This window comes from Helianthus annuus, chromosome 4 (genome assembly GCF_002127325.2).
Source record: "Helianthus annuus cultivar XRQ/B chromosome 4, HanXRQr2.0-SUNRISE, whole genome shotgun sequence".
Taxonomy (NCBI): domain Eukaryota; kingdom Viridiplantae; phylum Streptophyta; class Magnoliopsida; order Asterales; family Asteraceae; genus Helianthus; species Helianthus annuus.
The window spans coordinates 202,964,553-202,985,269 of record NC_035436.2 but is presented as its reverse complement, the minus strand read 5'-3'; the positions used below and the strand labels follow the sequence as shown (position 1 = coordinate 202,985,269).

Sequence of the window (20,717 nt, the reverse complement as noted above, 5' to 3'; positions counted from 1 at the left end):
CTTCACAAAATGGGTAGAAGCGAAACCACTCGCCTCAACCACTGCTATGATAACGAGGAAGTTCATTTGGGAACACATCATCTGCCGTTTCGGTTTACCAATGTGCATTGTCACCGATAACGGCACCAACTTCGCTGCCGACGAATTCCAAAAATGGCTAAAAGAACTACATATTGATCACATATTCTCATCAGTCGCACACCCGCAAGGGAACGGCCAAGTTGAGAGTATCAATAAAAGCCTAGTCGAAGGGATCAAGGCGCGGTTGGGAACGGCCAGGCGTGGCTGGGTCGATGAACTCCCAAGTATCTTATGGGCTCACCGTACAAGCCCAAAAACAAGCAATGGGGAAACACCCTTCAGCCTAGTCTACGGTTCAGAAGCGGTGATCCCCGCAGAAGTAGGTCTCCCCTCTCCTAGAATGTTGGCTATTGAAAAACTAGACAACAACATGGAACGCAGGATCGATTTGGACCTCTTGGAAGAAAGGCGCGAAAACGCTGCCATCAATGAGGCCAAATATAAATCCAAACTTGAAAAGTACTACAACGCGCGCGTCCGCGTTTGTACTTTCAACCCAGGAGACTACGTTCCTACGCGACAATGAGGCATCTAATGCCGAGCGCCCAGGCAAACTTGCCCCCAGGTGGGAAGGACCCTACCTCATCAAAGAGGTCTTAGGGAAAGGCGCGTACAAATTACAAACGCTAGAAGGCGAACCTATCGCACGAACATGGAATGCTCAACAGCTTCGACGCTGTTATATGTAAGCCATGTTCTTACATTTCTCTATGTAACCTATCGGGCCGCAGGCCATTTGCAAATAAATAAATAAGCAATTTTATACATTATTGTTTGTTATTACTATTACAAATGCGTGTTCCACTTTGCGGTATCCCAAAAACAAATTGGCAAAATCTTCATTCGCGATACCCATACAAAGTGGTACCACACACAAATATTGTAATAGGCCAGCAAAAGGCAAAAAGACTTGCATATTTATCCGGCCGGATAAACACGTTTTTGTTAAACACTTAACACAATTCCTGAGCCCAAAAAGGCAAACAATGGAATTGACGCGGACAAATACGACAAAGGTATGGAGTACACTTGACCCCATTCACAAATGGGTAGAGTTCCGAATATATAAGCTTTTACAAAGCTTACACAATTCTAAAAACCCTAACGCGGTAAATACCAGAATTGACGCGTACTCATACAACAAAAGTATGGAGTATACTTGACCCCGTTCATAAATAGGTAAAGTTACGCATACATACGTTCAGACATGCAAGAATTAAAAACACTTGTATAAACTGAACAAAGAAACTTTGTATTCAAAAAATTCAAGCACCCACATGATGCTTAATGAATTTACATAAAGTTCCTATTCTATACAAGAGGAACACAAAAAGGAGGCACACTAGCCAACCTAAACCCTATTTTGTGCCGCTGGTTCCCGCATCTCCTCCGGCACCACCAGCGGGTTCTTCCTCTTCCGCATCCGGATAAAGCATCCGCAAGCGGTCCACATAGTCCGCAGCCTCCAAACAATCGTCCAGTTCCCCTACACAGGCAAGGGGCGTATCATAAAAGGAGGTTTCGGCCGCTTTAAGAAGCGACTCGGTGTCCACACCATGGAACCCGGATCGCTTATCAGTATAACCGCCTGCGGATAATACGTTGATATGCCCAATGCAGCGGTTATAACCAGCTTTAAAGCCAGCATCGCGCGCACGTTCCTTAACCAGGTCCAAACCAGATGCGGTCTCAGGGGCATTCATGATAGCCTCAACAATCTGCAATAAAAGAATCATAAGTCTTGGATACTAATCCAAGCAAATGTAAAGGCAACGGATACTTACACGCGCGATACCGTGAGTCCGCAACCACTCACGGTCAGCCTCCAACTGGTCAACAGAGGACACCAAGGCATCCTTGGCCTCAATAGCGGCATCAGCCCGCTCCTCCGCAACCGACACGCGTGCAGTAAGGTCTGTAACCGCGACCTCCCGGGCCTGAACCTCAGCCTGACAAAACAGTAAACAGTTTACACGATAAACATTTACGAAACAAGGAAGAAAGTAACAAAGTTAAAGAAACATACCTGCAGGCTGGTAACAACTTTGTCCAAACGAATGCGCTCCGCATCCGCCTCTTCAAGAGCCTTAGAAGCACGGCTCTCCCTCTTTTCATCCTCCTCAAGGGCTTTCGCGGCACGAGCCCCGGCTTCTTTGGCCTCTTCAAGCGCCTTCAGGGCGTCGGCCTTCGCCTGCAGCGCTTTAACAGAAATGGCCTCAGCCGCAGCTTTCTCCTGGCTCAAGGTAACGTTCGCCGCCTTGGCATTCGTCAACTCCTGCCGAGCATGAAACAGAATGTCATTCTGCTTAGCCCAAGATTCTTTCCACTTCTTGCGCTCATTGGACATTTTTTCATTCCAACTCTTGCGCTCATCAGCAAGAAGCTTAGCAAGGGTACGCACCTGTTTCAGCTGGGAAGTGGCAGCCCATTCAGAAGTCTGCTTCTGCTTCTCAAAAGCAGCCTTGTCCTTCTCGAGCTGCTCCGCGCCCGCACGAGCAGCCTGGACCAACTGTTCCGCTTCTGTCCGCATACGAGCGGCCTCCTCCTCGCGGCGACCCAATACCTTGTAGTCTTCCAAGATGGCATTCGCCACAATAGAAGACCCTACTAACATTGTTGAGAGCTGGTTTATGCGCAGCTCACGGGGTGCAGCGCGGGCCCGCTCAACTTCAAAAGGGGTGCCTAGACCACCCAGAATCTCCTTGCATGCCGCAGGATCATTAGAAATATCATCCCCCTGCATAACAGTCCAGGGGGGTCGGTGATATACAGCACTTCGACCCTGGGTATAAGTGCGATAATAATACTCCAACTCAGACTCCCCAGGCTGAATTGGAGGCCCATCATAACCCGCACCACCGGCATCAGCACCGGTAACCTTCACACCAGCAGAAGAGCTCTGCGGCCTAGTATCAGCCTTCTGCGCCTCTGCATCAGACTTTTCTTTCCCAGCATCAGAAAACCGCAGATCCAAATTATCCCCGTCAGGGGGAGTGATAAGGTTGTTGGACGAATCCACGATATCAAAAATCTGGGTTGCCACTTCCTCTGCGGTACCCTCTGTCCGCACCGTCGACTCCGACACCACCTTGGCAGGGGGTGTCGATGGCACTTCAGTTGCACCCGCATCCGTGGCACGCGGGGGTGACCCTGGAGCATCAAAGATAGAGACATCTTCATCTTGAAGCTCTACAAAAAACAAAGTCAAATAGCTATCAAAACAAGTTACACATAACAGTTAAGACAAGCTAGCCTACACTTACCAACAACAACCGCAGGTTTTTTCTGCGTCGGAGCAGACCTTTTGGTTACCAGTCTCCGACGTTTGGTTTCAACACCACCAGCAGCTTTCTGCTTTGGCCTTCTCTTCTCACCAATAACAGGGGGACCCGCAGCTGTCCCTCCCGCGGCCGTCTCTTCTGCCTGCTTCTTCGCAGCACCAGAACGCGACCCCGCAGCTGTACCCAAACCCTCAAGGGTATCAGATACTATCACATAATCCATGTATCGACGCAAAGAAGAGTGAGAGATACCTGCCGCCTGCGGCACCAGATGAGGCACAACAGTGACCTCCTTTATCTTCTTTTGGCGAAAGCGCACGCCCTTCACAGTTTGCCTCTTTGGCACACCTTTCGCTTCGGGGTCCCCTAAGGCCCCAAGATCACCTGCATGGAATCAATCCAAAGGGTGAGTCAATAAACCAACATTATCATCACAAGTGAAAAAGCTTCCAAATTATACCTTTGCCTGGCGGCAACTCAACTACCAGTGCGGCCTCAGTAGGCACCTGGAAGTTACTACGGATGATAGCATTATGATCCTCCTCACCATCCGCACAAACTACGGTCTCAACCGTACCAAGGAAATCCGGGGCAAACATCCTCCATGCGGGAGCATCCTCTGATAACAAACATAAAGTCAGTACCGCAAAAAAGAATAGGGAACTTAAACACATGAAGAGTACGTACCACCGCTTTTCTCCCGCACCACGGGTCTCGAGTTCTTGTTCCTCCTCGTCAACATCATACGCAACAACCACAGTTGCGTGTTGGTCAGCTTCACAGACTCAATAGTCTGAAGCTGCGGAAACCACTGCACTGATTTCATGCTGGGCCTCGCAATGGTCTCCCCTATGATCGTCTCGGTCACGTTCCGAAACGTCATATCTGCAACAATGGCAGCGGCCTTGACGTAGAAGAATTTCTTCTTCCACATCGTCATCCCCTTGGGAGGAGTCATCAGCTTGGGGCTACCGTCTCGTTGACGGAAAGAAAAGAAACCCAATGACACAGTCATCTGATAAAACCGTCGGAAATCTCCGACGGTAGGCTCTATACCAAGAGCACGAAAGGTGAACTCAAAATTACGAATCCGAATCATACCAAACGGACTCACTTGAGAAATGTGGACCTTGTACCACTCCAAGACATCCACAACAAACACCGTCAACGGTAACCGGAGATTACAGTCACCAAAAAAGTCGGCCCACATGGTCACATAACCGGCCGGAGCGTCGGCACCAGTATCACCCTCCGATGGATACTGAGCCCCATACTCAGGGGGCATTTGGACATCAAGCATAAGACGATCAAAGCTTTTTCTGGTCCACTTTAACGCCGGTAATCCACCACCGGCAGCCCCCTCTTCTTCTTCTTCAGCCACTACCGGCTGTTCAGGGTTTTCACCCTCCACATTGTGTGGACTAGATGGTTCAGCCATCAAGAATATCAAAGAAACAGAAGATGGTGAACAGAAAAACTAGAAACCTCACCGGAATTTCAGAAAAAATCGTCGGAGAAGACAGATAGCAAGTTCTCTCTTAAACGGCAAATTTTTGAAATTTCGATCAAGTGAGGGGAAACCACGAACGGTTTCCCCTTATATACCCATCGCAATTAATGCGGAGGGAGAAAACAAATCGTCACGTTCAAAAAGAGCGAATCGTATGACACCACGTGTCGAGCGCCGTTTTCGCTGACGGTTATCATGCGCGCGTGGCCGCCCACACGCCTGACAAAAGAGACGTTTACACTCTTTGCTACAGTGCATTTAATGCCTCGGGCAGTGCAAACGTCCTTTCATTTCAGCACATGCCAGGAAGATCTCACCAACTTCCACCAACTTACACGTGAGATCAGCCACGTATGCAACAAAAAGCGACTACATTATCCAATTATAAGTGGCATGCGGTTTCTCTGGTATACCGCACCGTAACCCATACCGCATGTCGTTTTTTAACATACCCCTAAAAATAGGTAAAAATATATATCTCTACACTATAAGAGGGTATAATACCTATCCGCACTACCCACGAGCACACGTGGAATATGCGGACATGACACACATGAGCCCATTTAGGTGTGTCAGATGCTCAGAACCAGCGTAATCCGTCGGACTGAACCGCATCTCAGACACAGGGGAACCGCATTACCTTCATTCTCTTCAAGCTTCAAATCCCTCCTGTCCGGTTCACAACCGCAGAGGGTACATGAACACCTTCTTTAACAAAAGGAAGGAAGGGAATGTACGCGAACGCACATCAGCAACCCTGTCTCCTGAACCTTCAAGAGCTACATCCGAGCAACACACCCGCTTCGAGCAAATGTGGTAATGCAAAACCACAGACACTCACGAGGAGCTACGGACATAACCATAGCTTCCGCAGAGTGGTTGCTACGGAAGAGCCAAGCTTACTCCACATCACCGAGCAATGCTACTGCAAGGCAAACTCGGTATTGGAGCGGGAAGGTAAGTGGCTCCAAAACGAACGCAGATAAGCGCTCTAAACGAGCCCTCGTCGAACAACAAGCGTCCGAACAGCGGTAACAAGTCTGCTTATGACTTTGTTTGCCCGCCTATGGGCCGGATAGAATAAACAATGGTGGGCATACCCTTGCCTATGACCATGTTTATTTACCCATAGTACGAATATACATTGTTCGACCAAACATGGCCAAGAATGACGCAACGAGGTAACCGCAAAGAACGTGCGGTTACTAGAGAGCTATGACGACGAACACGAAAACCCAACAAAAAAGGGATCGTCATCTCATGACTAGATGCTGAACATAGAGCTTGAGCAAAGCACTTACAAGCATCAACTACTTTTGACCCCAGTCTCAAAGATTGGTCCAAAAGTTTCTTTTCTTCTTCATGCACCAATTCAACAATTGGTATGAAGGTAAGACCACCTTTAAAGGATGGGAAACCTCTGCATACCTTCAAACCACCATCTCAGAGGTTGGTTCGAAGTTTGTGCAGCATTACTAACAAAGTCTCCAAGAGACCTTCGGCACAACAACAGGTGGCAAGCCACCTAGTGCCATAAATCGGCTGAGAATTTCGCGTCCGACGAGATTCCTTCACCGATACGGAAGAGGCGTCAGATGACCCTTCCAGACCTCCAGCTTGATTTACATACAGAAAAGACCACACATGGTCTAGGATCTTCTCCAGACTCCAAACTACCTCCCAAACACCATAGTCCAGTACTCCTCCCACATACAACTTGTATGTGGCAGCAACACTAGACTGGGGGACTTGAAGGGGTATGGTCCCAGATCTCGCGTCAACATCGACCGCGAGTGACCATTACCCTTATCAAAACCCCCACTAGCTAACAACCTACTTGTGCCCATGCGAGAACGCGTCGGCACAAGGGTTGAATCCAATCTATATAGTAACGAAGGAGGACTTACAGGGAATATGAGAACGGTAGAGTGATGCGACAGAGCATCACATCTGGTGTACGAAAACGGAAGTATTCACAGCGATGTGGCATCGCACCGCATCCAGTGAACACTTCTATCAATACAAGAAAGCCTTACCTTAGGCATAAAAGAAGATGAACGTAACGGTGCGGCTGACACCGCACCATATGGGCATTTTCGTCACGACAAGGGATGCAGGCAAATAGTCTCCGCGGACGACGATGCGGCTAGCACCGCATCTCGCGTATTCCTTGATCACAAGTAGGAGACGCGGTAACTTCAGATGTTACCGCACGTAGCGATGCGGCTTGCACCGCATCCTATGCACTCAAACAAGTGGGACTGACACCACAGTGCAAGTGGCACCAATGGCAGTTACCTGTCAAAGCTACGTAAGCAATGGACTGACGTGGCGTATCCTCCACAACCGACAAGCCTGACACACCTGCATAGGTGCAGCACGTCGTCAGTCCATCCATCATCATCCTCCTTCACTCCTCGGCTATAAATACCAACCCCAAACCAGGTTTGAGGTATCTCTTCACAACTCTCTCACTACTACGACTATCTTACTTTGCTTCCCAAGCAAACTACTGATTCTCACGCCGGAGAGTGGTAACAAGGAGCACCCCCCACCCCATCCTCCTTGTTACGAGTCACGGCTTGTTTCCTTGTGCAGGAGATCAACCACCGGTGATCCAGCCAGCGATCCTCGAGAGGAAGGGATTAACCCTTCTTGACGAGACCAGTGTGTTAACCCTACCCGGTTAACCATTGTTTCATCAGTAATGTACACTTCATATATTAGTAACATTAGTATACATACTAATGTCAACTTAAGATGACAAAAAAAATAAAATAAAATATAGGAACTTAATTGGGCTGCCAATACCGATCGAACAAGCCTGTAGGGCTGAATTCTTTGCTTTCTTCATGGTTTAATACATAAACACATGATGTTTTGTTGGTTAGATAATTAAATTGTTCAATACTTAAATCTAATATGTCTCACCAATAAAATAAAGATGTCTAATGGCTGTTACACAACCAATTCGGCCAGCAACATTTAGTTTTTCTTTATTCCTTTTTTTATTGTTTTAAACCTCAACTACTTGCATTAATTGCCAACCAACTTAATCCTAATCCTTCCCCCTATAAATACAACTTAATCTCAGCCTCCCTACCACTTTTGCAACACTCTAATCACTCCAAAATTATCCAAAAACGCAGCTGATTGTAGAAGTACAGACAGAATCATACCTCTTCACTAAAGTGAGCATAACTCACTCGTTTCTTGTCCGTTTTACCTCATTCTTTTTCCTATGTGCTTGGATTGACCTTAGCTTCGATTCCATGGGTTTTTCATAGTAAATAAGTCCCTGGATCGTCGCCAAAAAGGCTCCAAAGTTAACTGTTCGTTTTTATTTTGATTAAATCTTTACTAAACTTGTTCAAACTTGAGTTTAACTCATCTCAAACTTATGTCCTTATGCTTATAACCACTTCTATGGTTAGTTAGGCTTAAAAACAAGGTTGAGACATTCAAAATCAGAGGATTAATCCTCACAAACTTTCTGTTTTGTCAAGGGTTTTTAACCCACAAGTGATGTTCAAGCTTCAAGCTTGATGAAGGTGTGATTATGGACTAACTTGGGTTGTCCAACATAGAATCCCCACATTACTTGATGATTTCTCATAGTGTAGTTGTTTCTTATTCTTGTATTGATATTAGTTCATGACCCTCCTTGTATGTTTTTACATCAAGTGTAGTGGTGAACCATAAGAGGTACCTAAAGGAAGCTTGTTCTTCCTACCTCCTACATGAATTCCATGACACAATAGAGGTACCTAAATGAAGATTTATCTTCTACCTCATACTTGACTAATGGACTAAATAATACATATATATACTATTCGAACCCTTGATGGTGGACTTGTGTTCATTCGTCAAGATATTAGAATAACATCATATAAGACATAAGATTTGTTACGATTCTAATGAGTATATTACTCATGAAAACATTAACCCGTGAGGTTTCATAGTGTCAAGAACAAGTACTTGGTGTTAAAGGATGATTACTTTCGAATACCTATATTCTTGTGTTTTAACTTCCTAAATCCCTATACGAACATATTCAACCTTCTAACCTCATCAATTTCGTCCCATTGGATAATCAGAAAGCATATGCAAATTTGTGAGTATACTCGCAACCCCCTTTTTATGTTACCACTTTTGGGGTGTAACATGTTTAACTATTAAACTACATTAAACTTATTCTTTATGCAATGCACGGAAACAATCCTTATACATGAATACTATGTTGTTATACTTGATGCTTACGTGGACCATACTTGTGTGATATGTTCTAGTTATTAGCTTTCACGAGCCTCCATTTGACATGTATAGCACTATAGGAGTAACGCACCGCCCCCCTTAAACTTGTGGTCATGTCGAATTAACTAAACTTTCTTGCGTAAACAGAGGATTGGCTAGAAATATTGCATGCCATGTTAGGTTGATCTTGTATAAACTAAGTTGCCATGTGGATTCGTTTTAAACTTTTATACTTATACTTATGCTTAAACTTGTATACTCGCTTTTGCTTTTGCATTGAATTGTATTTTAAACATGTTACAGGTTGAGGATTGATGATGCTACGAAAATGGATTAGCAAAGATGCCTAGATACTCATTTAGACGTTTAGGTTTAAAGTGTTGTATAAATTTTGTTATGTTATATTGAACAATGTTGTTATTTGAATTTCTTGTAATGCTTTGACAATTTATCTATGAAATGAAAATGGTTGAATTAAATATTGTCACAATTAGTGTTATGAAGTCTCTTGCAATCTTGAACAAGTCCCACTCCGATGATTCCGCCATTGGTTTGGGGTGTGACAGTAACCGAAGAGGATATGGGGTGGGAGGTAAAGGCGGAGTCGTGCGTTTCCATGGGTACGACGACATCAGGAACCGATCAAGTACACGAACCATCTAAGATATTATTACAATTTACAACTAAAATCTTATATAAAAAAATGCAACTCCAAATATATTTTACAGAAATAGAAATTAAAGAACATAAACTCATAAATAACAAGCCATGAGATTTGATCCTTATTATTTCTCTCTTTACTGTTTTTTTTTTTTGAAAAGTGAACTTCACTAAAACACGCGAACACCACCCAATCTCCAAGACGGAGAAAAGGGGCCGCAAAACAACATTACATCAAAAGCAGATTACACCAAGACTTCCAATCTCTATCCTTACATTTGTGTCTATTAGTAAACCATAAGAACGTAATCGGCTTCACATCCGTAACAATCTCTACCACCTTGTGACGGTTATTTTCAAAAATTTGTTCATTTCTTGCTTTCCAAATCCTCCAACAACAAGTTATAACTACCCCTCTAATAATTTCCTTTCGCACAGGTGACAATCCGTCTATCTTATGCATCTCCATCACATCTTTTAAGCTAAACACAAAAAAAAAATTAGGAATACCACACCATCTTAGAATAGCATCCCACACCCCCATCGAAAAACCACATCAAGTGAATACATGATCCACCGTTTCCTCTCCATCCTCGCAAAGAGCATACAATGTATTTTCCATGTGAATATTCCTTCTACTTAACTCCGTCTTTGTAGGAAGACGATCCAACAAAGCTCTCCACAAAAATATGTTACATTTCTCCGGTATCCACTTACACCAATCGAGCACTATATCACCACCTTCTGCATTATTTCTGACAAGCCACCTTCTCACTACAGCTACCATGAAGCACCCAGTTGAATCCCCTTCCCATCTCCAATCATCTATACATTTGTTAAGAGACACATATCGAATAATTTCCATAAGCTCCTGCATCTCTCTTAATTCAACCTTCGAACCTGATTCCCTTTTCCATGACCATTGGACCGAAGTGAGGCTATCCGCTTAAACTAAAATATCTGAGACCAAACACATCTTACAAGTCTCCAACTTAAATAAAGTTGGAAATTTATCCATCAATCTCCCAAATAATGGGCCGATCGTGTCTAATATCTTGTTTGCTGATGACGTGATGGTTTTTGGAGAATGGTCGACTTTTAATTTTCAAAATATGACGAGAATATTGAGGGTGTTTTATATTTGCTCTGTCTAAAAATAAATATAAACAAATTGACAATGATGGGTGTTGGTGTGGAATGGCAAGAGGTGAAACAAGTGGCAGATGTTATGGGATTTCGAGCATCCTCAATCCCTTTTACCTATTTAGGTATACAGGTGGGCGCTAGTATGAATAGAGTGGCCAATTGGGAGCCGGTTTTGGAGGTGATTCGGTCTCGTCTATCTAAATGGAAGGCAAAGTCTTTATCGATAGGGGGAAGGGTTATTCTTATTAAATCAGTTCTTGAAGCGTTGCCTAATTATTACTTTTCGTTATATAAGGCGCCCATGAAGGTATTGACCAATATAGAAGCGCTTATAAAGAATTTTTTGTGGGGACGAACTGAAGACTTCAGGAAACTTCATTGGGTAGCTTGGAATAGGATTACTCGGCCAAAGATGTTTGATTGCAATCGGGCTCTAATCTCTAAATGGGTGTGGCGTCTTAGAACGGAGACGGACTCTTTATGGAAGAAGGTTATTCAAGCGATTCACGGATCTAATAGAAAATGGGAAGTCTATCCAATTAAGCCGAGTTTGGCTAGTGTTTGGCCAAATATTGTCAAAGAATGCAATCGGTTAAGTGTGCATGGTTCTTTTTTTAACGAGTTAATTAAATGCTCTGTTAGAAATGGGAGGTCGGTGAGATTTTGGATTGATACGTGTTTCTCTCTTTACTTTACACCAAATATCTTTTTACACATGTTTAAATCTAGGACCATCTTTTTAAAAGACTTATATCTCTACCAAGTGAGTTATCAAGTTAGAGACATATTTACTAATTGTGTATTATGAGTAACTAGAATTAACGCACGCGCGTTGCGCGGGAAAATAGATAATCAATCAAAACAAATTCGTATGTACTAATCTACTACATCCAATTTCCCAATTTCCAGTAGTATTCTACTCTTTGTCTTCTTGAAGGTGACCTTGCACCAACACAATGATGACCCAAGTAACGGGAGTGATAAACCGTGTTTGTGTTAAGGTAATGTAGATGAGCATCAACACAAACAACTTCAAACCGAAACCATAAATACAAGCAGGTGTCTTGTCCAACCTATATAACAAATAAATTTATACTTGTAAGAACCCCAAATAGAAGCAAGTGTGTTAAGCAATGGGTGGTGTTCCAGTGGCAAAAGTAAAGCCTTTAAAACACCTTGGGATTGGGATGGGGAGGTCGTGGGATTAAAAGAAATTTGACGTTAAAAAAAAAAGAAGCAGATATGGTGCTGGAGTTTGAGTCTTGCCATTCTTCCCATTCGCCGCTGAGTGCACCACAAACAAACAACATACAAATATGAATTGGTGATTTGCATATACGATTCAGTCTTTATAAACCTATAACTAAGATCGGGTGGAAAACTTAATAACATACAGATTTTACTTAACCCGTCAACCCAAAAACACCAAAAATCAAGAGAACCTAACCTGTTACTATACATAAAAGATGAGTTTACATCTTCAAATGCCCACTTGCATTTTTTACTAAAAAAAGTGAAGCTAAACTACATGTCAGGATGCATACATCAAAATTAAATAAAATGCGTAAATAGCAAAATAAACCTAAGGATATATTGAAATGATAAGTACAAACTTCTTTTGTATTTGTTCTCTCAAATGATACCATACTCAGGTACAAAGTGAAGTAGGAAAAACTATGCATCCACTCCAGCTCCATGATTTTGGTTAGCAGTGGGACAATGTGTTTATAGTTGCTATTATCCGGGGCCAACTAACGATATATGTATCTGGTTTCTCCAATGCAACTTTACAATAATCCCGCGAAGGGTGAGCCTTGGACCTAGGCGTAAGGCACTTAAAAAGCGAGGGCTGAAGATGAGTAAGGCACATAATATAAACGTTTTATTTAAAGGAAATAAACCATAAAATACAGTCAAAATAACCACAAATATAGTAAATGAAAACTTGTGTTAGAACTAAACATTAATGATACATTTTTAATTTAATCAAGTTTGCAATGTCTGAGTTCTCAGAAGTCCGGATCAGGCTTAAAACAATCGCTAAGTTGCTTATATGATTATTTGACTTTAATGTAACATGGTCATGTAAAAAAAGGAGAACTTCCTTGCAAATGAAAGCTATAAAGTTGGCGAAAAGATTAATAAAACAAAGAAAAGAAAAGAGTCCTGTTTTAATTTCTACGAAACTACCATAATAAATGATACTTTGATATTTCTGTCATGGCCTATAAACATTATCTCTTCCCTTGAAACCAAACCCACCATCTAAGAAAGAAAATCAAAATATCTATTTGATTGCTAGTTGCTCACCACATTCAAATTAACACCTTCAATATCATTAGATAAGAAGATGGTAAACTAAAGCAAAAACATACGTTTATACATGATACATGCAATTAAGCTCCCAAAGTTAAGATTATACCCAAATAAAGTGCACCAAATAATCCACTCTTAATTTTGCTTCTAAACCTAAAGTTCTAAAGTTCCCACCAGGCCACCAACAATTAAAAACAAATAAGTTTAGCATATGTATATAACCAAAACTAACCTCAACAAAATCAAACAGATAACATGCGTAATTGTTTGATTTGCATAACCTAAACCAGTTTCAACAAAATAAAACATACCTATTCCTGAATGGAGACCAAATTCGAGAAGCTTTGAGAACTGCAGAATCATAAAAAACGCCATAAAAAACACAAGTGTAAGGATTTACCCAAAATTAACTAAAATTGGAGCACTGATTGCTGAAACATACCTGTCAGAGCTCTAATTTCAGACGACAAGCATCAAGCTTGGATTCTGATAGAGGGTTCGCCGGTATCGAAACCGAAAGAAGAGGGAGGAAGGGGATACGTCGAGGGATGAGGTGGAATTGGATTAGGGTACTCATTTGTAAACGAATCTGACTCGCCGTAGCTCTGTTGGAACCCTAGGCGCTACCGGTAACGTCGTCATCATCATGGTCTGCTTCGGTTTGAGTCCATGATTATCCTTAACCTCAGGTATCAACCACACCCTTGGCCGCTAGAACAGGGGAGCAAAAGACAGAGATGGACACCAAAACAGGGTGGTCGACTGTAGACGATTGCCGGATCCCCTTCCGTTCACACTCTCTCTCTTCGATTCTCCTCTGTTTCTTCTCTCTCAACTGAATTTCTGGTCCTCTCACTCTATTGAAGAAAAGGAAGCTTGGCCAGGGCAACTCTGTAAAGGGGCGACCGTAAATGTATATATAGAATTACGAATATACCCCTCGACACTGTAGCAAGTATGTGTTATCAATTGATATATATAACTAGATTTTCCCTCGCGCTTCGCGGCGGAACTGTGGTTGTTTTTTTTCCACGCATAGCGGCAGGTGTTTGGACATTATTAGTTTCGCTTGCCAAAAAACATAAAAGTAAACACCAATACAGTACTAGCAGCAATGTTGTTAACCCATAAGCGGTTGAGTTCGTCATGATTGTTCTACGTGTTATAATTAAAACTATTTATGTGTTATAGTTAAATCTATTTATACGTATGTAACTATCCTTTATTAAATTATTTTTTTAACATAATAAGTCTTAAAAGTAAAAATAAACAATTTGTTTAACTTTTGAAATTCATATAAGTTTTTAAAATATTATTGTTAGCATGCCCATTTTAATAAAGTTATATAAATAAAGTATGGATACTATGCTCAAGCATTTATAGACTTTCAACGCATCATCAAAATTAATCTAGAAATCTTTTTCGAATTATATTGAATTAAATGGAGTATTACAATTTTCTCTTTCAAATTTTGTTGTCTACATCGGATCAAAATGACCTTCCAATAAAAATAAACAAAAAACAAAGCATTATAGAGATTGCAACTGATAGCTGGCAGTCACTCCTCGCCAATATTTTATTTTATTTTATTAATTATTAATTGAAAACTACTGAACCATAAAACAAACAAACAACTTCCAATAAATCTCTATAGTAACCACTTCTCAAGCACCTTCACTTCTACCACCACAGTACCACACCATTGTTGTCTTTCTTTCTATAAAAAAAGCCCCAGACACAAACGCCACCCTCATGACCTCACCTTAACTGCAACAACTGTCTCTCTCTGAAGAGCTTACCACTTCACCCCCTCAAACCGCTGTAGTAGTTAAGGTGGTGGATTGGTGGGCTCTGTACAATTTCTGGCGAGATTAAATGTGGATAACCGGCAACCACAGCCGAAACATAACAATTAAGCAACGTAGCTCTATCTCTCTCTCGGAGCAAACAACACCACCGCAAACCGCCAACACCACCAACCAAGATATCGTTCAGATCCTCTCCAAAGGGCAATAAATACTGTAATTTGTATTTTGGAATTGCTTATTTTAACAAACTTATAACTTATTGAGTTTTTGAACCCTTAATATCTCAGAACTATAAACCCATGTGACTGTAAAAGAAATATGCAAAAGTGAAACCGAGGATAGGTGGCTAAAGTTAAGAAGCAGACACATCCCTGGCGCAAACCAGCGATGCGAATTGATATATATAATAATAATACTTTTATAGTAGAATACGGTAACAATATGTTTTCACCCACATGTCCAAAATGAAAAAGAAAGTGTGTTACACGCGTCAGACTAAAGCGTGGTGAAGGAAACATATAGTATTTTCTTTTTTTGAAAGCAAATATTTTTTTTTGAAAGCAAATTTTTTTTTTTTAAAGCAGGAAGACAGTTGCTCAAGTGCAAGTGGCTGACGTCTTCTAGGTATCTCTACTCCACGTGGCATAACCCTCAACAATGGTACAACGAAATGTAGCACCTAATGCTTTAGCATTGTACGTATGCAATATTTAGTAATTTTTGCTATATTGCTATATTTAGTAAGTATTGCCATATTAATGTGCTCATGGACGGCTCTTTAGGTGTGTGAAGAGGATTTACGTACAATGCCCGTTTTTTTGAGGGACACGAGGTTTTTTAAAAAAATTCGATATATATATATATGTTATTTTTAAAAAAAAATTATACACACATAACAAATTCAATATAGAGGCCCATTATCAAAACATTTGTATTATTTATAATTACCCAACTTAACAATAGGTTTATTGGGCCCAATCCAATCCAATACTAATATGATTAGAGAAAAAAAAAGAATTACGCAACCACTGAAACTGAAAGGACGAACAGCAGTAGGAACTGAACGCCGATCCCGGAGCAGGAAACATCAGGTGAATCTCCGATTGAAACTTTGAATTTCCGATTGAAACTTTGATTCTGAATATTGAAACTTTGATATATTGAACCCCGTGTCGTATATTAAATTTCCGACGAACATCACGTATCGTATATTGTATCTTTTTGATATATTGAAAATTTGTAACTTTTTTGATTCTGAATTTCTGATAAACAAAGCTCCACCAAAACAAGTTAAGTGATTATTGTATATATTGCTTATATGTTAGTGTAGCATGTTGACACCTATTATTCCAATATTCTATTTCATTTTTTAATATATTGGATGGGAGTTGAAGTAGTAAATTAAATGATGTTTGATATCCTATTTCATTTTTTAATATAATGCATGTTGACACCTATTATTCCAATATCCTATTTCATTTTTAATATCCTATTCCAACAATTTGCTATGAAGAACGAAAGGAGCGTTGCACGACTCATTGTTTAGCTATTAACTTATTATTTATTATGGTATGTAACTTATTAGAATACTATGATTTTGTCATTATCGTAATTGCATTGTTTATCAAATACTACAATTTTTGTGGTTTTCGTAATTATATTGTTTATTGTTAAAGCATATAGGCCCATTTTTCGTGCTCGAATAGGGTACGTGAATTCTCAAAGAAGCTACTGAATGTGCTGTATTGAAAGTGTTGGTTGGTTGGTTGGTTAGATATTGAACTTTGTTTTTCAAGTTATACAATTAACATAAGTTTTAAACAAATTATTATTCAATAAATTAATTTGAAGTTTATAAAAGTGAGTTTGTTATTAAATAAAATCCCGAAACATTTCATATAAAAATGTTTCAAAAGACACAAATTCATCGTAATATAGGATGTGCTTGGCTATTTAGATTGCATCATAAATAGCTTTATTATTTTATTTTATTTTATTTTATTTTATTTATTTTTAGAACACTTCTAAATCATAGATGAATAAATATAACAAACCCTTTTTACATGATCAGATGGCATCCACTATTTTTTGCTTTCTGTAATTCTTGTCTAAATAAAAGTTAACAATTAGATGTTAACCAAACAAAATAACAATATTGTGAACAAATATCCCTAATGAAACATGAAGTTACCATGTTCCTCATCTCCAACCATTCTTTGATATTAATAAATACAAAAAAAAAAAAAAAGATTTCTACTCTAATTAGAACACAAATACAATTCAGACAAATGTTTCGATCCAACTAATTTGTGTTTAGGGTTTTAAAGCTAGCTTAATAAAATTAGCCAGTGTAGTCGTTTATTCAGTGGTGGATGTATAAGTCATGGTTTACACTATTGCAGTGGCGGATCTTGCCAAAAGACACGGGCACTAAAAAAACCCGGGCAAGCCCGGGCCAAACATAGTATATATAAAAAATTTTGATCGAAATACGGAAAATTAGCACTACGGCCGAAAAACTTGCCCGGACTGTAAACCCTTCTAAGAACCGCCTCTCCACTATTGCAACCAAAATAAACTCAGTTTTTTTAAAGGTGGATGTATAAGTCATGGTTTACACTATTGCAACCAAAATAAACTCAGCTTTTTTAAAGTAAAGTTAAATACATTTCTCAATACCAAATTAATACAACAAAATAGAAGACGAAACATGCAATAATTTGCGTCGCTAGCCCTTTTTAAATATTAAAAGTTGGACTTTTATAAACAATATTCATAGATCTTAATTGGGGTCTAACAACCTGAGGTGTAAAAAAACTGAAAGTATAAAATAGAAATGGTATAAACATGTATTGGTTGACAACTTTAAATTAAAATTCTGAAATTTTTTTAGGGGATTGAAAGAAAACCTAATTTTGGAATAGATAAGGTTATTTTGTTGCAACCAATTAAGAGGAGAGGGAGTGGTTTTTTTTCCGGATAAAAGAAAGAAAAGATCGAAAGACATAGTTGGCTCTTATAAGTTATCAAGTCAAGATGAGCTAATCCTACAAATAAGAAATTAAACAAGCCCACAGATAATAATTAAAAAATTAGAAAGACAATATATGAAAGCCACATATATAGGATGATTGGAAGCAGTTTAGAAAACCAAACCCATGTAGGGTGACTCATTTTGCCATGGAGAGTCTCGACCTCTCAATCTCACACATGGTCTATATCTTTTCAAGTCTTCCTCTTAGCCTCTCAATCTCTCTTATCCGACTAATCTCGGTTAACAGCTGCTACCCAGCTTCCTCGATCAGCAAGTCAACAACCGTTAACAGGCACCCAGATCTCGGTTAGCACCTTATACTCAGTGTCAGCCTACAGTGATTCAACATCTTGTCGACTGTCCGGTGGTATTGATTCGCCGCTTGGCCCGCGCTATCAGAAAGGGGTCATTGAGTTGTCACAACTGCCCTTTCGTTCGGTTAAGCTCTTTCTTTTCGATCAGTTCTTTTGTTTAAATATTTTTCTAATGAGTAAGATATTCAAATCACAAGTTCGCTTGAGCTGTAAGTGAGATGAGTATGAGCTCAGTTTTCAGCGTGGTGGGAATATTTCGAGTCGGGCCGAACTGGTGTTGAGAGTATCTCCTGCCTCGACCCGGCTCAACTCACTTGTTAAGTAGCCCTAGGAAAGGTGAGAGACAGACCATGAGAGTGGAAAAGGGAGCTGCATATAGGGTAGACATGGTAGAGAGATTGAGTTTTACATGAGTTTTTTTTTTCCTTTTTTTCTAGGGTTTTCTTTACTTTTTGGTTTTGTTTTATATATATAAAGGTAGAATGATTGAGGTGCCTTTAATTTAGACACGTGCAAATATCTACACCTTAACTAACATTATTGATCAATCAATCTAGTATATATAGTGTAATTAACAAGTTAAGTTAATTAAGGGGAACAAACTTTTTTAATAGCAATTTATAGATTTTCTAGATAAATTCACTAAACCTAAATTATGCACGATTTGAACTATCAACCTGTTTGGTTGACCATTTTGGCTGTTGAGTACCTCACCTACTACAGGGATAAATTTGACACAAATTGAAACTTACTTTAAATAGTAGGTGTATATAGCTGAGTGAGCAATCTATTAATGAAAGCATATTACATGAAAACATTATAATTAACTTGATGTTTGCTGACCACCTGGTCACAAGCATGGAGTATAATGCACAAACCGAGATGCAATGAAAAAAACGAGACTGGCTCCCGTATGTACTGATAACAGGAGGTCCATCTCCATGGTCATCATGACCACCGTAGGTACATGTCACTCTTCCAGAATGTCTTTATTTTTCTGGTAATTAAGTGTATGCATGTGGTATATAACTATATATATGGTTCATGGTACGACTGAACTGATTAATAGTTCCAGAGGAATGATGGGCCTTGCGAGATATCCCCATCATCGCTTGTATCCTCATTGTAATCTGGAAACTGAGGCACCATAGGTGGTGGCTGCATGAAATAGTCATCAAACCCTGGAAATATGCCATAATCCATCACATTATTAATATTATTATTGTCATATTGTAAGACAGCCGAAGACGATGAGGGCTGCGAGTGCATCTCCATGGGCGTGACCGCATCAGGAACCGAGTAAGCATGGCGAGCCGCAGCAGCTTGTATCTCGGATGAAGAAAGAGTAGTTGCACCAGGAATGTTGGGTGGTTGGTCAGGGAAGTTGAACTTGGCAGCATGCCCACGAAGACAGAAAGCAGCCGCATCGAAAGCTCGAGCCGCTTGCTCGGGTGAGTCGTATGAGCCTAACCAGATCCTCTCTCGGCTGTTGGGCATCCTGATCTCGGACACCCATTTCCCCCATTTTCTCAATCTCACACCTCTATACTTTGGCTCATTCATAGATGAAGAAGAAGATCCTCCTCTTTCTGATTCAGGTTTCATCGTTACTGAATCTTTTTTAGTGTTTGTTATACTCTAGCTTACTTACATAGTTCGTAACTGGAAGACTTAATATATATATGTGTGTGTGTTGTGATAGTCAGCCCAGAAGAAGACGAAATAAGGCGTCGACTGAAGAGTTAAATGTCAACGCCGCGTTGACATGGAATTGTTACGTTAAACCTTAAAAAAGAAACTCACAAAATTTCTGCTGTTTTTTGCACCTAGCCCGGACAAGACAATAATCCAAAAGATATTATCATTGACTTGTACAGTTATAAATTAAACATCAAAGCAGATCTAATAATCTTAAGTTAATATCGATTATATACGAATGAGTATATATTTTAATTACTAAAATTAATCATACACGCATAATTATATATCTTGTATATATCAACTTAGTTTATAGATTAATAATTAAATATATATGAGTAATATTTTTAAGTTTAAATAAAAAAGAAAACAAAAAAAAAATACAACTTTTCGAAAATTAGACTAATTAATTTTTTGAAAAGAAGTATGATAAGTTGTTGAATAGTTTGCTAAATATCTTTTTGTGACCAATCCATTTGATAAATGTATTTTTTTTTTTTTTTTTGAAATTACAATCATTTGTTAAATAATTTAGTCGGTAAACACTCATTTGTTAAATAATTTAGTCGGAAAGTTATCTCTTTTAAAATTGATCATTTAGTTAAATTTCTTTTT

At 40.0% G+C, this 20,717-nt stretch overlaps 1 protein-coding gene across 1 annotated transcript; it reads right to left on the bottom strand.

The window, feature by feature from the left end:
* Positions 1 to 19,446: 19,446 nt before the first annotated feature.
* LOC118491223 (ethylene-responsive transcription factor ERF017-like) lies at positions 19,447 to 20,117 on the bottom strand. Its single transcript, XM_035988809.1, has one exon. The coding sequence runs from the start codon at positions 20,007 to 20,009 to the stop codon at positions 19,467 to 19,469; it is 543 nt and encodes a 180-aa protein (XP_035844702.1). The 5' UTR covers positions 20,010 to 20,117; the 3' UTR covers positions 19,447 to 19,466.
* Between the last annotated feature and the right edge of the window lie 600 nt (positions 20,118 to 20,717).

Bases quoted from the DNA above. Each gene is read 5' to 3' on its own strand.
- LOC118491223 (XM_035988809.1), bottom strand. From the start codon at position 20,009: ATGAAACCTGAATCAGAAAGAGGAGGATCTTCTTCTTCATCTATGAAT.